This window comes from Phacochoerus africanus, unplaced genomic scaffold (assembly GCF_016906955.1).
Source record: "Phacochoerus africanus isolate WHEZ1 unplaced genomic scaffold, ROS_Pafr_v1 Scaffold_14, whole genome shotgun sequence".
Taxonomy (NCBI): Eukaryota; Metazoa; Chordata; class Mammalia; order Artiodactyla; family Suidae; genus Phacochoerus; species Phacochoerus africanus.
In genome coordinates, this window is record NW_025927332.1 from 437,350 (window position 1) to 460,197 (window position 22,848).

At 37.5% G+C, this 22,848-nt stretch overlaps 1 protein-coding gene and 1 pseudogene across 1 annotated transcript; both read right to left on the reverse strand.

Moving 5' to 3' along the window:
• Positions 1 to 876: 876 nt before the first annotated feature.
• LOC125119118 (olfactory receptor 5AN1-like) lies at positions 877 to 1,815 on the reverse strand. The gene has a single exon (XM_047765977.1). It carries the CDS (start codon positions 1,813 to 1,815, stop codon positions 877 to 879), a length of 939 nt encoding a protein of 312 aa, XP_047621933.1.
• Positions 1,816 to 10,748: 8,933 nt separating this feature from the next.
• On the reverse strand, positions 10,749 to 11,710 carry LOC125119124 (olfactory receptor 1440-like; annotated as a pseudogene).
• Positions 11,711 to 22,848: the final 11,138 nt, after the last annotated feature.

Below are 22,848 nucleotides of genomic sequence, written 5' to 3' on the forward strand. Positions count from 1 at the left end.
ATCCTGTTGCCTATGTTAACCAATGGTAAATTTTTCAAATTTGATGGGAGAGAGGTTTGAATCCCACAATATAAGAAATTGTTATTGACTGTGACGTGGATTTTTGGATACCATCTCCAACAAAAATCCCCACTGGACACTAGATGCAAAAAATTACACCAACAGATTCATAAGTAAATAGCCCAGAAGGGGCTGCATATATCATTCCATTCCTCTTCATGATTTAAATCACCTCCTCCTTCCTTGGACTACAGCTGCTGGGGATTGGGATGTGGCCAGAGACATAGATAACAAGCACTTAAAGAAGCCTTACACAAACATACGTTATCCCAGACTACTCTCTGCAGGAGGCACAGTCAGGCCAAATGTATACCTTGTTTCTGACCAATGGTATATCCCCTCTATCTGTTAATGTTCATTCTGGTCAAAAACACAGAGCAAACAATTGCCACCACCATGTCTAGATTATGCTGCATCAGAATATTTGGGAGATAAGTTTTCCACAATCCTGGGACTTCTGTCACATGTTTCTCCTTTCGGGTCATAAGTTTAAGATTGAACAGACATCATCTTGGAGGCAAAAAGAAAGCAACAAAGTCTGAAACCTTGATGTTTCATGAATACTTGCTGATAAGTGAATAAATGCTGAAGCCACACCGCTTGTAGAATGAAAATAATGGGCCACAAGGACTTAAAGATATTTTGATTGTGTGGTAGGATATAGCCGTATGTCCATTTTGGCATATGATCTCTGTCACATTAAACCTTTTTGGTCCAAGGCAGTATGAATTTTGTTATTCTCCATTCATGTGGATATTATTGTGTGTTAAGGTGATTCTAACAGGACAAACCTGTCGGACATCACAATCTGTTACCTCAGCAACACTCTTTCCTCTTTTTCAATCTCTTCAAGGCATCTTTGATTTCTTTGTTCCTCAGACTATATATCAAAGGGTTCAACACAGGAATCACCACAGTGTAGAAGACTGATGCAAATCTGTCAAAGCCGGGGGAACCACCAGAGCTGGAACTCAAATAGACACAGGTACTGGAGGTATAGAAGAGGGTAACTGCTGTCAAGTGAGAAGCACAGGTGTTGAAAGCCTTGAACCTGCCTTTAGCTGAAGTGATCCTCATGATGGAGATGACAATGTAGATATAGGATATCATGATAACTAGGGCATTTACTATCCCAAAGATCATTGCTGATATAGCAGTTAAGAGTCGTACAAAGAATGTGTTAGAGCAGGAAAGAACCCACAGCTGGGGCATGTCACAGAAGAAGTGGTGGATGACATTAGGCCCACAGAAGTGGAGCTGAGGCATGGCACACACTTGGGACAGAGAACCAGAGAGTCCAGCCATATAGGACCCCAGCACCATCCGACCACAGAGAGAGGGTGACATGATTGATGAATAGAGGAGTGGGTTACAAATGGCAGCATATCGATCATAAGCCATGACTGTCATCAGACAAGACTCACTCAATCCCATGGTTGAAAACACAAAGTATTGAATGGCACAACCCACAAAGGTGATAGTTGGCTTTTCCTGGAAAAGGTCGTAGAGCATCTTGGGGGCTGTAGAGCTCACATAGCATATATCTATAAAGGACAGATTACTGATGAAGAAGTACATGGGTATGTGGAGGTGGGGATCCATCTTTATCAAGACAATGAGACACAGATTCCAAGTCAGTGTCAAAATATATATCACCAGGAACACAACAAAGAGGACTGCTCTGATATGGGGAAAATCGGAGAATCCCAGGAGGATAAAGTCTGTGATATTTGTAACATTTTCTCCCCCAGTCATTGTCTTTGTACTCCTGAAGTCAGAAAGACAAGAGAATGCATTGCTGACTCAGGTGAAATGGTAACAGTACCAATCTAATGCATGCCATATTTTTCCTCCATCGAGCACTGGCAAAGGGAATATCCTTCAGTGTCTTGGGGTAAAGACCTCAGCTTTTCTTCTTAAATTGTGAGCAAGTAACTTCTCATTGCTTCAGGTTCTCAGTTATGTCATGAGGTCTCATGAACATTTATAAAAATATTTAAATGTTGACTGTTAGGTTTTAAAAAAGCAATATAGATTCTGTGATTATTATATAAAAGACTATATCATTGATTAGAATTACAGGTTGAAAAAAAAGGAATGTGTATATATATATATATATATGATTGAGTCACTTTGCTGTACAGTAGAAATTGGCACAACATTATAAATCAACTATATTTTAAAATGAAATAATTAAAACAGATTTTTTAATGGCCTCTGATAATTCAGGGTATATCTGCTGCTTTATAATATTATTGCATAAGTAGCATCATTTCAGAATAATTTTGAAAGAGCTCTTCTCTCCAGAATGACCATCTAGATATATTTTCATATTCTCTTCTTTTTCTCATAAGAAAAATTACTCTGTGTACAATACCTTCTCAATATTTTTGCACATATATTCAATCGAACAGCTCCTAATTGGCCTAGAAAATTTTATTGTGATTTATACTCCTGATAATATTTTGGAAGGACACAGTCTGTTTGCCCCATTAAGTTACGAAATAAGTCTTCTAAGAAAGATTTCATACAAAATATTCCAAAGGGAATGGTAATATTAAAATTTGAATACATGCCATCTTTTCCCTCCATTGAGCACTGGCAAAGGGAATATCCTTCTCTGTCTTGGGGTAAAGACCTCATCTTTTCATCTTGAATTGTTGGCAAGAGCCTTCTCAGTGCTTCAGGTTCAAAGATATTTTCAAAGTTGACTGAAAAGTTTTCAAAAAGCAATATGAATTTTGTGATTACCTATATAAAAGATTATATCATTGATTAAAATTATAGGTTTAAAAAAGAATGTATATGTATGTATGACTGAGTCACTTTGCTCTACAGCAGAAATTGGCACAACATTATATCTCAAATATACTATGAAATTAAAAAAATAAAATAACAGCTTTTTTAATGACCTCTGATAATTCAGGGGTAACTGCTGCTTAATAATAGTATTGCATAAGTAACACCATTTCAGAATAATTTTGAAATAGCTCTTCTCTCCAAATGACCTTTTGGATAGGTTTTTATATCTTCTTCTTTTACACATAAGAAAAAAATTACTGTTTATTATAACTTCTCAAGATTTTTGCACATATATTCAACCAAACAGCTCCTAGGTGGCCTAGAAAATTACACCATGATTTATAATCCTGATAATATTTTGGAGGGACAGTCTGTTTACCCCATTAAGTTATGAAATAAGTCTTCTTAGGGAAGATTTCATACAAAACATTCCAAAGGGAAGCTAGTATGACTCACTACTGGCCCCAACTTTTGTCCTAATTGCATGAATTTTTCATTTTAGGAAGCGGCATAAAAGACTGGTTAAGGGTTAAGACTTTCAATTTTTAGTTCTGAGTGTCATAATCAATATAGCAACATAGATTATTCCTGAATTCAGTCCTCCTCACCAGAAAAAAAAAACTAGTAACTATTCATAGGCAAGATACCAATGTTAAAATTCAAAAACAAAGGATGAAGGTAGAGCATCATCCCTGGGCCAAAGAGACCAAGAAGGACCACATGAAAAGAATAGAGAAGAAGCTATACTCTGACCTCACTGCCCTTCCTCTCTGCTGCTTCAGTGCCACACAAAAATGGCCCCTCATTGCCCATGGTTTTCCACCACATTGAAGAAGCAGATAAATTTCTAGAAATGTATGACTTAGAAAAACTGAATCAGAAAAAAATAGAAAGTCTGAACAGAACAATAACTAGTAAGGAGACTAGTAATCAGAAACCTCCCAACAAAGAAAAGCCCAGGACCAGATGGCTTCATGGTAAATTCTACCAAACATTTAAAGAAGAATTAATGCCAATCCTTTTCAAACTCTTCCAAAAAAACTGAAGAGGAGGGGACATTTTCAAACATATTTTACAAAGCCAATATTATTTTGATGACAAAGCAAGATAAGAACACTACCAGGAAAGAAAACTACAGGTCATTATCCTTGGTTACTAGAGATTTTTAAAGTCTCAAAAATACTAACAAACAAAATTCAGCAGCACATACAAAGGATCATACCATGACCAGGTTGGGATGCAAGAATGGCTCAACATACACAAAGCAATAAGTATGATACATTACATTAACAGAATTAAACATAAAAATCATAGAATCCTCTCAATAAATGCACAAAAATCTTTTGACAAATTCAACTTGCAATCATGATAAAAACTCTCAACAAGTTAGGTAGTAGGAATTTACCTCAACGTAATAAAGGCCATGACAACATGCCTGTATCTAACATCACACTTAGCGGTAAATGATTGAAAGCTTTTCCTCCTAAGAGCAGAAATAAGACAAGGGTGACCACTGTACACATTCTGACACAACATTGTACTAGAAGTCCAAGCCAGGCCAATCAGGCAAGAATGAATGAAACAATGAATTAATGAATAAATAAATGGCGTCAAAATTGAAATTTCTCCTCTTTGTAGATGATATGATTTTTTAATATAGAAAGTCTTAAAGACTCCACTCAAAAACTGTCAGATTAAACAACCTAAAAATTGTCATATAATCACAAATACTCTAAACAGACAAAATAATCCTGAGAAAGAGAACAAAGCTGGAGGCATTATGCTTCCTGACTTTTACCTAATGGCTTTGTGACCCTTAGCAAGTTGTTAACCTTTCTGTGCCTTCATTGCCTCATTTATGAATAGGGCTAATAAGATTTACCACCTCCAAGTTCCTGTTGTGGCTCAGTGGTAACAAACCCAACTAGTATCCATGAGGATATGGGTTCAATCCCTGGCCCTTTTCAGTGGCTTAAGGATCCAGCATTGCCATGAGCTGTGGTATAGGTCACAGACACAGATTTTATCTAGTATTGCTATGTTGTATGCTGGCAGTTGCAACTCCAACCCCCTAGCCCATGAATTTCCATATGCTGCAAGTGCAGCCCTAAAAAACAAAGATTTACCACCACATAGGGTGATGGTGTTTCAGGGACTGAATGACCTAAAGAGCTTATCAAAACCTTTTCCAAATCAGACCTATTAAGGACATGGTCACTCATGAGGTCATGCAGGGCACAAAATCAGGTCAAGAAAGCTAGGAATATTGCTGGATGAAAATAGCAATATTAAGTAAAAGAAGATTAAAAGGGACATCTACACCAACACTACCTGTGCTCAGAAGGGGGCATCTCTGATATCTGTTTTACCCACCCTAGAGTCTCCAGACGCCCATCTTCTCCAAAGGTGATTTCCTTAAAAGGCCAATGAAATACTACATATTTTTCATATCTTTATCAGTAACCTGTTTAGCTTTGCCATACAGAAATTATGAATCAAAGCTGTATGTTTAAATAGAAATAAGACAAATGATTATTATGTAAAAACAGATCCTCACATAAATATACTAAATTGTAAGTGTCCTTGGGATGAATGAAGATGGGAAGCATAAATAAACATGTTTTGGTTTATTCTACTGAAATTCAGTAAACTATTAATCTTGACCTAGCATTCAATTAACTTTACTATACATTAAGCTATACAGACATGTCCTTGGATTCTAAATGATGATTTACCCCATTTTACCGGTGAAACACAGAAGCCTGCAGAGTTCAAGATTATGTCCCTAAGAAATTGCAGAACCAGAAGTCAACATGTGTCCCTCACTCCGGAGTGATACCTGACATTTAAGGTCACAGATTCATATTTTCCATGGAAGTTGGATACAGAAAACTCAAGGAAGAGACCTAAGTGGAGAGTGTGGAGATAAGGGAGGAGGGATAGCGGAAGAAGGAGAAAGAGACTGAGGACTACAAACCTTGCTCCATGAAAGTCCAGCTAAAAGAATCACATGGCTATAGAGATAGTACAGAATCCACTGTTCTCTATAAATCTTGCCCTCTCACCTTGACTCAGGTCCCAGGACGGCAGAGGTCTTCACAAAGGTTAAAAATGTGGATATCTTTTGCAAAGAAATTTTCCAGGTGGGCCTACTGCACTTCAATGACTTTTGACCATGGACTTGGCTGTCCACTCAGCCAGAGAGATGCCTACATGAGATCCTCTTCTATGTGTAATTAAGGGCAGAGGTGAAAGGAAAAAGACAGTTGGGGAAGAACACTGTCCAGGTACTTGCTCTCTGGAGGCAGGGTTGCCATGGTGCTTTTGTCCCTTCTAATTTCATGTCCCACTTTGCCATTTCCCTCCTGATTCAGTTCTCTACTTCCCTGTGGTCCTATCAAGATCTCATAATTAGAGCTTTTCTTGTAACACACTTGGAGTCATTTGAACTGGAAGGGACATAGTGATCATCTAGGCCAATACCTTTAATTTTCAGGTGAGGACCTGAAGCCAGTGGAGTTGAGAGGTTTGCCCAAGATGACACAGCTAGCTGGTAATAGTGTGAATATAATAAATCAGATATGTGGACATAACCTGTTTACAAAGCACCTTCATTTTAGATATATCCAATGCATATCTTCTTTTTTTAATGTTTTAATTATTTTATTTTTTCCATTATAGTTGGATTACAGTGTTCTGTCAGTGTTCTACTATACAGCAAAGTGACAGAGTCTCACACACACACACACACACACACATATTCTTTTTCTCACATTTTCTTCCATCATGTTCCATCACAGGTGACTAGATATAGTTAACTATGCTATACAGCAGGATCATATTGCTTGTCCACTCCAAATGCAATAGTTTGCATCTATGAACCCCAAGCTCCCAGTCCATCCCCTCCCTCCCCTCCCTTCCCTTCCTCCCCCTCCCCCTTGGCAACCACAAGTCTGTTCTCCAAGTCCATGAGTTTCTTTTCTGTGGAAAATTTCATTTGTGCCATATATGAGATTCCAGATATAAGTGATATCATAGGGTTTCTTTTTCTTTCTGACTTATTTCACTTAGATGAGAGTCTCTAGTGCCATCCATGTTGCTACAAATGGCATTATTTTGTTCTTTTTTATGGCTAACATTCCATTGCTGTACACATATCTTCTTAAATACCTGACCTAAATCAATCATCACTACAGCCATGAGGCAAATATGGCATTACTTCCTATGCTATTTTAACAAATCAAGTCAATAAGGACTACAGCAAAACTATTCATGATAAGGCCACAATTGTGGTTAAAACCACACACTTTCCTGTCAGAAAATCTGGATTGAGTAGCATCTCTTACACTTGAGGATTCTATGATCTTGACCTAATGCACTTTCTAAACCTTGGTATTTTCACCTATAAAACAGGACTGATAGTGAAATTGAATTTGAGATACCTTTTTAGGCTATTATCAGAATATGCAGCTCATGCCATGCCTTCTATTAATACCAAGTGTAATTTATGTGTTATGAATTGGAGTTCTTTCCAACATGTTCTGCTACATTACTAATTCTTCATTAAAAATGTCTAAGATCGTTTCAAAAATTGTTTGTCATTTTTTGGTCCTTTTAAAATTTGGATCAGGTACCCTGCCATTACTATGGATATAGAGATGTTTTAGGAAGGTCTCATTCTTTTTTTTTTTTTCTTTTTGCTATTTCTTTGGGCCACTCCTACCGCATATGGAGGTTCCCAGGCTAGGGGTCGAATCAGAGCTGTAGCCCCCGGCCTATGCCAGAGCCACAGCAACGCGGGATCTGAGCCGCGTCTGCAACCTACACCGCAGCTCACAGCAACGCTGGATCGTTAACCCACTGAGCGAGGGCAGGGACCGGAACCCACAACCTAATGGTTCCTAGTCGGATTCGTTAACCACTGAGCCACGATGGGAACTCCAGGTCTCATTCTTGATTGGATCTGCTTCAACTAATCTTACTGCCATGGAGAAACAAGTGTATGTGGACAATGAGTTAATTACATGATTTAACTCCTGCTAATAGGCTTGAACTTAGATGTTCCTCTGATAAAAACTATAATAATTTAATCTTTTAAACAGAAAAGATTCTAAAAATAGTGTTACAGATATCAGACCAAAACATAGAATTGGTGCTTCACAGCCAAGTGATAGAGGATATGTTTCTGGTCAGTACGAAAGAACCATTTAGTTCTACAAATCACATTTTGTGAAATTAAAGATGAGCTGTTGCTACACTAAGAAGAATATGGCAGACTTCAATATGCCTAAAAATTCTAACTATAAAAGGGATAATTCGAACCTGCCAACCCCATGTTAATAGAAAGAAGTCACATCTTCGCAATGTAACTCTATGAAATATAAAATGTAGTAAACACTAATATGATATGTTTGAAACTTAGCCCATAATCTTCTGTCTGAAAAAAAAAAACCTCATTTTAAAATTCTCTTTTAATTGTCTTGATTGGACTCTGAGTTTACATGGTAACTCCATGTTAGGTGGCTCTATTGCTCCCTGGTCAAACTTAAGTCCTGGATCCTCTGAGGGATTCAGATTACTGGAGATGATGTCCAACCCCACTAGACACACCACAAAAGCCTTTATTTCTGAGGTCTTGCATGGTATCTTGAAAGCTACCAAAGAGCATGTTCCAACCAGTCCAGCGTATGCCCAGGAATTGATGACTTCGACTTCTTTCTAATCCTCTGAGCATCTCCCCTATAAGCCTTAAAGGTGTAATTTCTTTCTACCATTCCTCTCTCCCTTCTCTTTTTCACAATACACTTCACAAAAATGGCTCAAAGAGCAAGGTAGGGGACAAGGTTATTTGGGAATAAAGCTAGACCTACCTTTGTCCCTCTCCACTCCTATCATCTCCTGGCATCTCACTTGCTTTCCTTTCTTCCTCTCCCCCATCTCTCTCTCTCTCTCTCTCTGTCTCTCCTGCTCTCTTGTTCTGTGTGTATGTCTTACTCTCTCTCAAACACACACACACACACACACACACACACACACACACACACAATCTCTGTTCAAAATTCAGATTATGAAGTGTTCATTTTAAAAATATTTTTAATTTTCACATATTTCATTTTTTATTTCTTTTCATTTTTAGTTTATTGATGTATAAATAAACACCTAATTTTATAAAGAAAAATCAGTGAAGAAAAAGAACAGTGTGTATGTCTTCCTGGGTTCTTGTCATTTCACTACATGCAACATCTATCAGAATCTCTGTTTTCAAATATAGGGTTTTGTCTACCTGGGTCTAATCAGGGACAGACTTTTGAAACTGAATTCAATATAGGTGGTGCTGCCTCAGACAGATCACTTGGTGGTGGCAGTTAAACATAATGACACTAGCAGCCACTATGGAAAAGAATTGGAGAGTTTTCAGAAAACCAGATGTAGAAATACCGTATGATCCAGACATTCTGCCCATGAACGTATATCTGAAAAAAAAAATGAAAGCACTAAATAGAAAAGATGCATGAGTCTCAATGTTCATAGCAGTAATATTTACAATTGCCAAGATATAAAAGCAACCTATGTGTCCATAAAGGGCGAGTGGATGTGGAGTTCCCTGGTGGCTCAGTGGTTAAGGATCTGGCATTATTACTGCTGTGTCTTGGGTCACTACTGTGGCATGGATTTGACCCCTGGCCTGGGAACTTCCACATGCCACTGCCATGCCCCCCCCCAAAAAAAGAGAGAAATATGGATAAAGAATGGGGGGGTGCACATACACATGCAATGTAACACTACTCAGCTATAAAAAAGAATAAAATTTTTTCATTTGCAGCAACATGAGTGGACTAGAGGGACTTGCTAAGAAAATAGGTCATATAGAGAAGGAAAATACTGTATGATACCATTTAAATGGAGAACCTAAAAATAAAACAAGCTAGTGAATATAAGAGAGCAGAAACAGACTCACAAAATAGGCGATTAAGAGATACAAACTACTAAGTATAAAATAAATAAGCAATGAGAATAAACTGTCCAATACAGGAATATAGGCAAAATTTTACAATAACTATAAATGGAGTAACAAGTTTAAAAAATGTGAGTCATTATGTAGTACACCTGAAATGAATAAAATATTGTACATTAACTATAACATAGATGATAAATAGACTATAAAATTAAAAAGAAATTCATGGCACCAAAAAACAAGGAAGACACGTTATCACTTATCTTTTGACCTCGCTATTCTTATTTTTTTTTCTTTTTGCTATTTCTTTGGGCCACTCCCACGGCATATGGAGGTTCCCAGGCTAGGGGTCGAATCGGAGCTGTAGCCACCAGCCTAAGCCAGAGCCACAGCAACGTGGGATCCAAGCCGCGTCTGCAACCTACAACCACAGCTCACGGCAACGCCAGATCATTAACCCACTGAGCAAGGGCAGGGACTAACCCAGCAACCTCATGGTTCCTAGTCGGATTCGTTAACCACTGCGCCACAACGGGAACTCCAGACCTCGCTATACTTGTGTTCTACAAAGTGTCTCTTGCATATTCTTACCCCTGTCTTCCTTATACAGGTAATAATACCAGCCCAAATGTTATTCTTTTTTTTTTTCATTCACAGTTTTTTATTTTTTTATAATGATTTTTTTTTTTCATTATAGCTGGTTTAGAGTGAGCTGTCAATTTTCCACTGTACAGCATGGTGACCCAGTTACACATATATATAGGTTCTTTTTTTCTCACTTTATCGTGCTCCATAATAAGTGACTAGATATAGTTCCTAGTGCTACACAGCAGGATCTCATTGCTTATCCATTCCAAAGGCAATAATCTGTGTCTATTAACCCCAAGTTCCCAATCCATCCCACTCCCTCCCCCTCCCCCCAAATATATTCTTACTGAGGTAAATGTGTGCCCCTCTTTATCACTCTCCTGAGGGCTTCTTTGATCTCATTGTTCCTCAAACTATATCTAAGAGGGTTTAACATGGGAATAAGGACAACATAGAACACTGACAGCACATTGCCCTGCTTCTTGGGGTGGCCAGACCTAGGAAGCAGGTACAGGGAGAGACCTGTGCAATAGAAGAGTGTCACAACTGCCAGGTGGGAGGCACAGGTATTGAACATCTTGGCACTACCTTTGATGGAGGATATTTTCAGAATGGAAACTGCTACGAAACCATAGGATAAGAGGATGACAAGCAAAGAACCCAACTCAAAAATAATAGCTACTAAGGAAAGTATCATTTGGCTGATGAAGGGATTGGAGCAAGACAAGGAAACAATCTGAGGAAGGTCACAGAAGAAATGATGAATCACATTTGGCCCACAGTAGTAGAGATGAAAGCAAGGGACTGTTTGAACTAAGCTACCAAGGAAACCACTCCCAAAAGCCCAAGCAATCATCTTCACACAAAGGCCAGGAGCCATGATGGCTGAGTACTGCAGGGGGCTACCAATAGCAACATATCTGTCCTAGGCCATGGCAGCCAAGAGGCAGCACTCATCCTGAGCCATCCAGGACCCAAGAAAATACTGGGTGGCACAGGCTATGAAGGAGATTGTTTTTTCAACCTTTAAGAAATCTGAAAGCATCCTTGGGCTGACATAAGACAAGTAAGACATATCAATAAAAGACAAGAAACTGAAAAAAAGTACATAGGTATGTGGAGGTGAGAATCCATTCTTATGAGGAGGATAAGACCCAGATTCCAGGTTAGAGTTACAAGATAGATCCCTAGGAAGATTGGAAAGAGGATAAGTTGCAGCTCTTTTTCATCTGAGAGTCCCTGGAAAATAAACATGGCCACAAAAGTTAGATTTTTATCCCCATCCATGGACTTGATTGGTGCCATCTGCTGAGAAAAACATGAGAAGGAAGTAATTTTATTCCACAAATAAAACATTCTTCTTTTTTTTCAGTCATGCAGCTGATTAATATACAACCTTGAATCATCAATGTTGAATTAACCTGTCCTTACCATGTATAATCACCAACCTTAAATGAAAAATTATCTTGAATATATATATTGTAATTCTCTTGGGGGGGATAAGACAGTAAATGAGCATCATTAGAACATATTGATTAAATGCCTTAGTTTCATGCTTTCCCATTCCATATTTTACAAACATATGAGAATTTAAAATGGACCAAATTAAGAAAATCTGTCATCTCTCTATATGGTGAAAATAATGATTCTGATAAGTATAACTTTGATATTAACTCAAGGCTTGAAAAAATCCCTGAATCATGCTAGGCTTCATATATAAAGTGAGGATGGTGCAGTCTGTGTTCTTGAAAATTTACATGAGAACTAGCATTCATTTCTGTAATCAAGACAGGTGGAAAGTTCCAAACATGTCTTTCTGCTTTCATAAAGCCTAGAGAAATATACACATAATATAATGGGAAGCTGGGAGAAGCCACACACCGTGAAGCAGCTTGGAAATGGATGTGACCTAACCGACTTAACAACTGTAGGAAGGCTCCTGAGAAGTTAGTTAAGACAAGACTGAAAGAGCCATTATGCTCTCTTCCTTGCAAGTATAGATGTTTTCTTTCCTCAAAACATGTGAGTTAAAGTCTTTCAGTCAGTCATTCTTGATCTTCTTTGGGTCAGTGATACTTTTGACGACATTATGGAAACTCCAGACACCCTATCCTGCCAACTGCTACCACTTACAACATTTACATAGAGTTTTATTAGAATTTCAATCCCCATATCCTGAAATTATACATGGTTTTCAGGTTAAAGATTTCTTCTACAAATAAAAATAACTTGAACTCATGGAAGGATTATACTGCTTAAGCAATAGACATGGGAATTAAAAAATGGAGGCAGCATTTTTGGGAGTTCTTTTCTCTTATCCTCATTGGAACCAGTCCAATGTGGGAAAACACTAAGTGTTAGGGCAAATGGTAACTAACCAAAAGAATATTTGTGAATCGGGCACTGAAACTCACTTCAAGTTTCTATAGATTTCACGCCCTAGAGAAGGTCACTAGAACACCTCCCAACACACATTTTTTTTGTCTTGTTAGGGTCACACCTGCAGCAATGGAGGTCCCCAGGCTAGGGGCCAAATCGGAGCTGTAGCCAATGGCATCCATTATAGCCACAGCAATGCCAGATCCAAGCTGCATCTGCAACCTACACCACAGCTCATGGCAATGCCAGATCCTTAACCCATTGAGCAAGGCCAGGGATCAAACCTGCGTCCTCATGGATACTGGTCAGATTTGCTTCCACTGAGCCACAATGGAAACTCCACAAACACATTTTTATTCAGATGAAACTCAACTACAAATAAAATCATGAAAAGCCTTGAAAGGTAGAGAACAGCTGTGAGGTTTAGCCTGGAAGTTGTGTTTATTGATATAAGTAAAAATTTTGGAGCTGTCGCTGAAGAAAAACTATGACATTATTATGTATATGCAAATATTTGTCAGCCTTAACATCCAGAATGTCTTCCTTCTCCTCAAACGTTTCTTCTCCTCCTTCTTGTAAATATAAATTGAGAAAATCCCCATAGAAGCGTAAGGTTATACTCTGAAAAGTCAAAGGGTTCAGTTCCCAACATCAGATCCATCATTGCTTCATGGTGCAGTTTTGAGAAGAATTCAGAAGGAATGAAGTGATTAATTAGAAAAGAAGGTCAAGGCATTTGCCATCAATGGGGAAGGGGAAATGGTAACAGTCAAAAAATGTATTTACCATCCCAGATTTAGGGGCTGTTCTGTCCACAGTAAGGCTGAACAAAGAGAGAATTTTGTGGAAATTTTTTGTTCTTCATCTTTATCACCATCATCATTGAAACCAGCAATCATGACAGCAGCATGACTTAATGAGCAACTGCAATATATACTGATCTTCTACTCAAAGAGATACCCCCAGCTTCCTCTAGTGTCCATTCATACAGTATGTAACCTTAATCTTTTGTGCTGTCTACTAAATACAGAAACATTCTGAACAAAACTGTCAGAAATCAAAGATGAAGAGAGAATCCTAAAAGCAGCCAGGGAGAAAAAGGGTTGTAATGTACAAAAGAACCCTCATTAAGCTAGCAACATTTTTCACAGCAGATATCCTTCAAGCCAGGGAAGAGTGGAATGCTGTAGCCAGTGCTGAAAGTGAAAACTCCTAGCCAAGAATACTAATGCTGTAGCTGGCAAATTTATACTTGAGATATGAAAGAGAAATGAAGGGATTTCCCATCATAGATCAGTGGAAAGGAATCTGGCTAGTATCCATGAGGACACAGGTTCAATCCCTGGCCTTGCTCAGTGTGTTAAGGATCCAAGATTGCCATGAGCTGTGGTGTAGGTTGCTGACACACAGCTTGGATCTGACATTGCTGTGGCTATGGCACAGGCCAGCAGCTACAACTCCAATTTAACTGCTAGTCTGGGAACCTCCATATGCCATGGGTGTGGCCCTTAAAAAAAAAAAGAAAGAGAAATGAAGACTTTTTCAGAAACACAAAATCTGAGGTGTTCATCAACGCTAGACCTGCCTTACAAAAAATACTGAAAGGAGTTTTCCAAGCTGATATTAAAGACACTTTAGCAACATGAAAACATAAGAAAGTATGCAAACAACTTAGGAATAAAAGTAAAAAGACTTTAAATATGCTAATTCAGTAATAGGGTGTTGTTCAACCGCTTAACTATAGTATAAAGGATAAAAATGAAGAGTTTTTAAAAATAACTACACCTGGCTGGGGCATAGGCTGGCAGCTGCATCTCAGATTGAACCCCTAGCCTGGGAACTTCCATATGCTGCAGGTATGGCCCTAAAAAGACCAAAAAAAATAATAATAATAACCATATCTACTATAATTTAAGTAAATAAACAACATAGAATAGGTAAATAGTTATATAAGGTAAGAGTAAAAATGTGTTGCTTTTGTAGACAATTGAAATTAAGTTGAATATCAGCTTAAAATGGATGGTTTTGTCTATGAGGTGTTTATATAAGACTCTAAACAACAAAGAAAAAACCTAGAGTAGATTCAAAAACAATAAAAACCTAAAGTAGATCCTCAGAAGAAAGAATAACACCATGGAAAATCACTGATGTAGAAAGATAGGCAGAAACAGATGGAAAAGAAACAGTGGAGGAGTTCCTGTCGTGGCTCGGTGGTTAATGAACCCAACTAGGAATCATGAGGATGCAGGTTCAATCCCTGGCCTCACTCAGTGGGTTAAGGATCTGGCATTGCTGTGAGCTGTGGTATAAGTTACAGATGCGGCTTGTATCCCTTGTTGCTCTGGCTGTGGCATAGGCCGGTGGCTACAGCTCCAATTAGACCCCTAGCCTGAGAACCTCCATATGTCACAGGCACGACCCTAGAAAATACACAAATACAAAAAAAACAAAAAAACAAAATAGGAAACAGTGGAAGAGTTCTCCTGTGGTGCAGCAGGTTAAGGTTTCTGAATTATCACTGCAATGGCTCAGGTTGCTGCTGTGGTGTAGGTTCAATTCTTGGCTCAGGAACTTCCGTATGCCACAGGCATGTAAAAAGAAGGAAGGAAGGAAGAAGGGAGGTAGGGAGGAAGGAAAGAAAGAAAGAAGAAAAAAAAGGAGAAAAAGAAATGGTAGAAATACAAAATAGCCAGAAAACAATTAATAAAATGGCATTAGTTCATATATATCCATGATAACTTTAAGTGCAAATGTTTTAAGTTCACCCATCAAAAGTCAGAGCACACAATCAATTCAAAAAAATAAACAAGATCCAGAGTTCCCCTGGTGGTGCAATGGGATTGGCGGCATCTTGGGAGTGCTGGGATGCAGGTGTGATACCCAACCCAGCAGTTTTGATACCCAACCCGGCATAGTGGGTTGAGGATCCAGTGTTGCCTGCAGCTGTGGCTTGGGTGGCAACTGCAGCTTGAATCTGATCCCTGCCCCAGGAACTCCATATGCCACGGAGTGGCCAAAAGGGGAAAAATAAAATACGCTGATATTTAAAAAATGGGATCCAACTATATTATACCTACAAGAGACTCAAAACAGCTTTAAGGACACACATAGGCTCAAAGTGAAGGAATGGAAAAAAAAAAGTCCATTGCAAGTGAAAATCAAAAGAAAGCAGGAATAGTTATACTTATATAAGACATTAAGCCAAATAAAGAAACAAGAAAAAAAGTCATTATATAATGATAAAGGGGTCAGTTCATCAAGAGGACATAATAAAACTATATATATACATATACACACACCAAATCAGGTCACCTAGATATCATAAGCAGATACTAACAGATCTGAAGGAAAAGACAGACAACAATATAATGATATTATGGTTCTTCAACACCCTGCTTTCAACAACAGATGAATCATCCAGAGAAAAAACCAAGGAAACTTTGAACTTGAGCCATATACTACAGTGGGTAGGCCTAACAGATAGTCACATAACATTTCATCCAATTGAAGCAGAATACACATTCTTCTCAAGTGCACAGGAACATTTCCAGTATAGATTATACGATAGTCTAAATAAGTTTTAGAAAAGCTAATATTAAAAAATACAAAGTATTTTTTCCAACATAATTATATGAAACTAGAAATCAACAAGAAAGTGGGAAAATCTACAAGGATGTGGAGGAAAAAAAAACTAGACTTTCTTGAATGACCAATGGGTAAAATGGGAACCCAAAAGAGAAATCAAAATATCTCTAAACAAATGAAAATAAAAACTAATACATCAAAGCCAATGAGATGCTACGAAAGCAGTTCTAAGAGAGTTTGTAGTGAATAAATATTTCAATGAATGCATAAAAAGTAGTTGACAAATACAACATTATTTCATGATTAAAACACTTAGTATAATGAACATAGAATGAACATATTGCAACATGTAAAACAAGTTCACAGCCAATCTAATCATTAAAATTTGAAAGGGTGCTTACTCTCATTACTTTTCAATATACTATTGAAAACCTAGAATGATTGGGCAAGATAATGAAAGAATAGATATCCAAACTGGAAAGGAAGAATTAAAATTGTCATTATTTGTAAATGATATGAATTTATATGTAGAAAATCCTGAAGATTTAACCCCAAAGTGTTGAAAGTAACCCTTGAGAACAGTAAACCTGTAGGATATAAAATTAGCATGCAGAAATCAGTTGCATTTCTATACAATAAAAGTGAAACATCTAAAAAAGAACTTAAAATCTATCCCCTTCACATTAGCATCAAAAATAACAAAATATTTAAGATTTAAAACCAAAGAAGTGCCCACCTTGCCTGCGCCTGCCAGGAACCAGCGGTCCTCTACGCATGCGCCCCGCAGCCAGTGAGACTCGCCCCACACAGACGGAGCAGACATGGGCAGAGCGATAGTGGCCAGACTCGGACTAGGGGTGCTGCTTCTGGCACTGCTCTTACCTACGCAGATTTATTCAAATCAAACAACTCTTGTAACAGTTTCAAGTAACTCCACCCAGAATACTTCCGCCGCCCCCAATCCAGCGAATGCCACCACCAAGGCAAGTGACGGTGCTATGTAGTCCACAGCCAGTCTCTTCGTGCTCTCGGTCTCTGTTCTACATCTCTATGTTAAGAGACTCAGGCCAAGAAACATCTATACTTCTCCATATTCTAAACCCAAATCAAATGGCATCTAGACATCCAGTGTGACAAGAAAAAAAAAAAAAAAACTTCATTCAATGAATCTGCTAATCCCACACATAATCTTACTGGCAGAAAATGTTGAGGATCCCAAATTTGATTGGTTTGAAGAGCATGTGAAGGGTTTGACTAGCTGATGAATGCCAATATTAAATCTGCTGGTTTCCTGTACAAGATGAAGAGTGACAACCTCCAAAATTAGTTGAGATGATTTCCTTAAATGTGGCTTAAGAAGTATGGACCCATAAAACGCTACCTTGAAAATGAGAATAGATTTTTATCTTAGAAAGAATGTGATGTGGAACAGAGATTCAGTTTTCTTTTGTTCATTAAATTTATAAGACCATAAAATAATTAGGTAATACAGAAAGTTTCCATGATTCTACTTATATGTACATTAGGAGGAACTTCCAAGTGTTACTGTACATCCTGAGTGTACTGTTTTCAGCAGTACTGATTTAATACCGATGTACTCAAGATAATTTTATGATAATCTCTCACTGTTCTCTTGGGAACTGAACTCTTTCCTCTGGGGCTTTGGGTTTGACATTGTGTTTGACTGTTTATGTAGCAATGTGCCAGGGCAATGATGGATTGGAATCTACCCTAAACCCAAGCATAATGAGTACATTTGGCTTATATACTTAACAATTATTCTTATTCAATAAGAGTGCAGATTCATTTAGCTAAATGATAACCAAAGTAGTACATTGATCTCAATTAATTTCAAAATGCTTTTTATTCCTGCGTATGTTGAGTACTTTTTAAAGTTTTAAAAAAAATGATCTCTTTTGAAGGTAAATTTGACAAATCTTGAAATTAAAAAGGCAATTATGTGAATGATCCAAACTGTAAATCAAATATTTGGAAGTGAAGACTGGAAGCTTGCTTATATTAGATTCAGAAAAACTTTTATACTCTTTTCTGTAAATACTTTTTTTAAAAAAAAATTGAATCAGAATAGCCACATTTGGAACACTTTCTGTTAAGTCAATATTTTTAGATAGAACCTGGTCCTAAGCCTAAAGGGGACTTGATTTTGGAAAGTAAATCTTTTCACGACTGCCTCATGCAGAGAAACCTTTTTAAAACTAGACACTCCCTAAAGTCTTTTGTTCGCATGGTCACACGCTGATGCTTAGATGTTCCAGAATGGAATATGGCCACAGTAGTCTTGATAACCAAAGTCATTTCCCCTTCCCCCCCCCCGGATCTTTAGAAACCTACACTGGAACAGCCACACCACCAGATCTTAAGCTACTGTGTGTGTGAATGAACATTCCCTCTTTGTTTCATACCTAAATGCTGCACATCTCTTTTGGATTGTATATTGTGTTTGTGTATTTGTGCTTTGATTCATAGTAACTTCTCATGTTATGGAATTAATTTGCATTAAACACAAACTGTAAATAAAAAATGTCTGAAAGAGCAAAAAAAAATAAAAATAAATAAGTAAATAAAACCAAGGAAGTGAAAGATTTGTACAATGAAAACTACAAGAACTTGATGAAAGAAATTGAAAAAACACAAATGGAAAAATAGCCTGTATTCATGGATAAGAATTATTATTGCCAAAATGTTCATTCTACCCAAGGCTCTCTAATGATTCAGCATAATCCCATTCAAAATTCCAACGGAATTTTTTATAGAAAAAATCCTAAATGTTATGGAACCATAAAAGACACTAAATAGAAAATATAATCCTGAGAAAAAGAACAAAGCTTAAAGCATCACTTTTCCAGATTGAAAACAATATTACAAAACTGTAAAAATCAAAATTTTGGATTTCCCATCATAGCTCACTGGAAACTGGTATCCATGTGGACACACGTTGGATCCCTGGCCTCGCTCAGTGGGTTAAGGATCCGGCGTTGCCTTGAGCTGTGGTGCAGGTCACAGACGCAACTTGGATCCCATATTTCTCTGGCATAGGCCAGCAGCTACAACTCTGATTTGACCCCTAGTCTGGAAACCTCCATACGCCTTGGGTGCAGCCCTTAAAAAATGAAATAAAATAAAAGACTCTCACACTGAGTGAAATGAGTCAGAAAGAGAAAGATAAATACCATATGATATCACTTATAACTGGAATCTAATATACAGCACAAATGAATGTTTCCACAGAAAAGAAAATCATGGACTTGGAGAATAGACTTGTGGCTGCCTGGGGGAGAGAGGAGGGAGTGGGAGGGATTGGGAGCTTGGGGTTAATGGATGCAAACTATTGCTCTTGGGATGGATTTACAATGAGATCCTGCTGTGTAGCATTGAGAACTATGTCTAGATACTTACATTGCAACATAACAATGGGAGGAAAAATTATGTATACATGTATGTGTAACTTGGTCCCCATGCTGTACTGTGGAAAACAAATAAGTAAATAATAAAAAAGACAATATCATATGGTAATGACATAAAAACAGACACATAGACCATTGGTACAAAACAGAAAGTTCAGAAATAGTATACACAGTTTTCTAATATTTAACAAAGAACCAAAAACACTCAATGGAGAAAGGATGGTCTTTTCAAAAAATTCTGCTGTGAAAACTGGGAAACCACCTGTATTACAATGACTTTGGGCCCCATTTTACACTACTTACAAAAGTTATCTTGAAAAGGACTAAAGGGGAGTTCCTGTCATGGCACAGTGGTTAACAAATCCTACTAGGAACCATGAGGTTGCGGGTTCGATCCCTGCCCTTGCTCAGTGGGTTAACGATCCAGCATTGCTGTGAGCTGTGGTGTAGGTCGCAGACGCAGCTCGGATCCCATATTGCTGTGGCTCTGGCGTAGGGTGGCGGCTACAGCTCTGACTAGACCCCTAGCCTGGGAACCTCCATATGCTGCGGGAGCAGCTCCAGAAATGGCAAAAAGACAAAAAAAAAGGACGAAAGATTTAGGCATAAGACAAGAAACCATAAAACCTCTAGAACAAAATTAGGGGAAATACCCGTTACCATTAGTCTTGGCAGGGATTTTTTTTTTAATATGACTGCAAAAGCATGAATGACAAAAGTGAACGTCAATAAGCAGGGCTGCATTAAACTAAAAACTTCTGCACAGCAAAAGAAGCAATCAAAAATTGAAAGACAACCTATAAAATGATAGAAAATGTTTGCAAATCATATATCAGAAAAGAATTTAATATCCAACATATCTATACAGAAATCATACAACTCAAATCCAAAAACAAAACAATCTGACTTTTTTTTCTTTTAGCCACACCTGCAGCATATGGAAGTTCCCAGGCCAGGGATTGAATCTGAGCCCCAGCTATGACCTATGCCACGGCTGTGGCAATGCCGGATACTTAACCCATTGTGCCAGACTGGGGATCAAACCCACATCACTTCAGAGACCACACAGGATTCTTAACCCACTGCACCACAGTGGGAACTCCAAAATATGACTTTTAAAGGGTTAGAGGATTTAAACAGACATTCTTCCAAAGAAGATATTCAGCATCCAAACAGATTACTACCGGTTAATAAAAAGATGCTCAACATCACTACATCATGGAAGTACAAATCAAAACAACAATGAAATATTTCCTCACACATGTTAGAATGGCTATCATCAAGAAGATAAGGAATAACAAGTGTGAGCAAGGATATGGAGCTAGGAAATACTTGTACTCTTTTGGTTAGAATGTAAGTTGGTTTAGCTACTATTGAAAACAGTATAGAGTTTCCTCAGAAAAATTTTAAAAAGAACTACCATATGAAGTAGCAATTCCACCTATGGGTATATATTCAAAGGAAATGAAAATAAGATATTGAGAATGTATCTCCACTCATGTTTATCACTGTATTATTCACAACTGCTGAGATAGAAAAACAAAGTGTTGTCAAGGGATGTATGGATAATGAACACAAGACTTAAAAAGAAATGATGATGATAGATGATAGATAGATAGATAGATAGATAGATAGATAGATAGATGATAGATAGATAGATCTGCAATGGAATATTATTCAGACTTTAAAAAGAAAGAAATCCTGCCATTTGAAACAACATGGTTTAAGGGTACAGACCTGTAGCTACTAGTTAAGTCCTAGAGATCTAATGCATAGGATAATGATTATAGACAACAATATCCTATTATAAGCTTCAAAGTTCTGAAGAGACTAGATCAGTTATTCCCATCACAAAAAATAAATGATAAGGATGAGATGTGACAGACGTGTTAGCAAATGGTAGGATGAGAAGCATATTGCAATATGCAAATACATCAAATCAACACACTGAACAACTTAAACTTACACAAATGTTTAATGTCAAGTTTATCTCAATAAAGTATTTTTAGAAAGAATTATCAAAGAAGGCATTTACATTTTCTCTACCTCCCAAACTAAAGCTGAGAGAGGTGTATGTATCACTGTCTCATTTTGTGGGGTAGGTTTTTCTAATTTGAGAGTTTCACACTTTCTGAGTCCTTGTTCAGTGACTTGATGTGGGGATTTTGCATCTAATCCAAACTTCCACAATGTCTATTTCTCCTACCCCTCATACACATTCCCATTAAATCACAGGATTTAGGCTATCAGAGATTGGTGGATGCCACCTGTGAAAATGCTGGCCTCAGCATAATACCCTCCAAGGTTCTTGCTTTTTCTTGTCATTTCTTTACCTTGAGAAATGTATTTGCTTTCTTTCTGGCTCAGTCAAAAAAAAACATATATATATGTTTACCTCACATTATTGAACCTATTGCCCACCAGATTACCAGAATCAATTTTAAAAAATACTATTTCTATGAAACTCTTGATTTCTCCCAAGCTTGTTATTGGCCAGTTTTTTAAAACCCCAAGCTATTTGATTTACTTTTTTTTTTGCTCTATTATGATTGAATTTACCCCCCTGCAAATCAAGGCATGCTATTAAGTGGCTATCATTAATTGAGCCAAACTCCTGAGTACAAATTCCAGGTGCTATTCTGAATCTTTTTATATTTTACCTCATTTTAATTTATCTGACATCCTTATAAGATATGTACTCCTTATTCCCATTTTACAAATGAGAAAATTGTGATTCAGAGCAATAAATAGACAAAGATTACACAACCCATGAAGGATAAAACTGGGGTTTAAATTCAGGCACTCTAACAACCAAAGCCACATCTTAATATCTGTATCCAACTGCTCACTAAAATGATACTAACTGCTGCACTAATCTTATTTCTATACAACTTTAGTGTGCAAAACACTGTAGTTGGTGGTTTGGATGATGTAAATGATCTAATAAGGGACTTACAGTTCAGGAAGAGACATGAGAAATGGGCCCTTATAGGTATAATACAAGACAAGAAATGATATGTGGCATGAGAAAGATATAATATTTTGTTGGCAAAC

Excerpts from the sequence above, each read along its gene's own strand:
- LOC125119118 (XM_047765977.1), bottom strand. The coding sequence starts at position 1,815 with ATGACTGGGGGAGAAAATGTTACAAATATCACAGACTTTATCCTCCTG.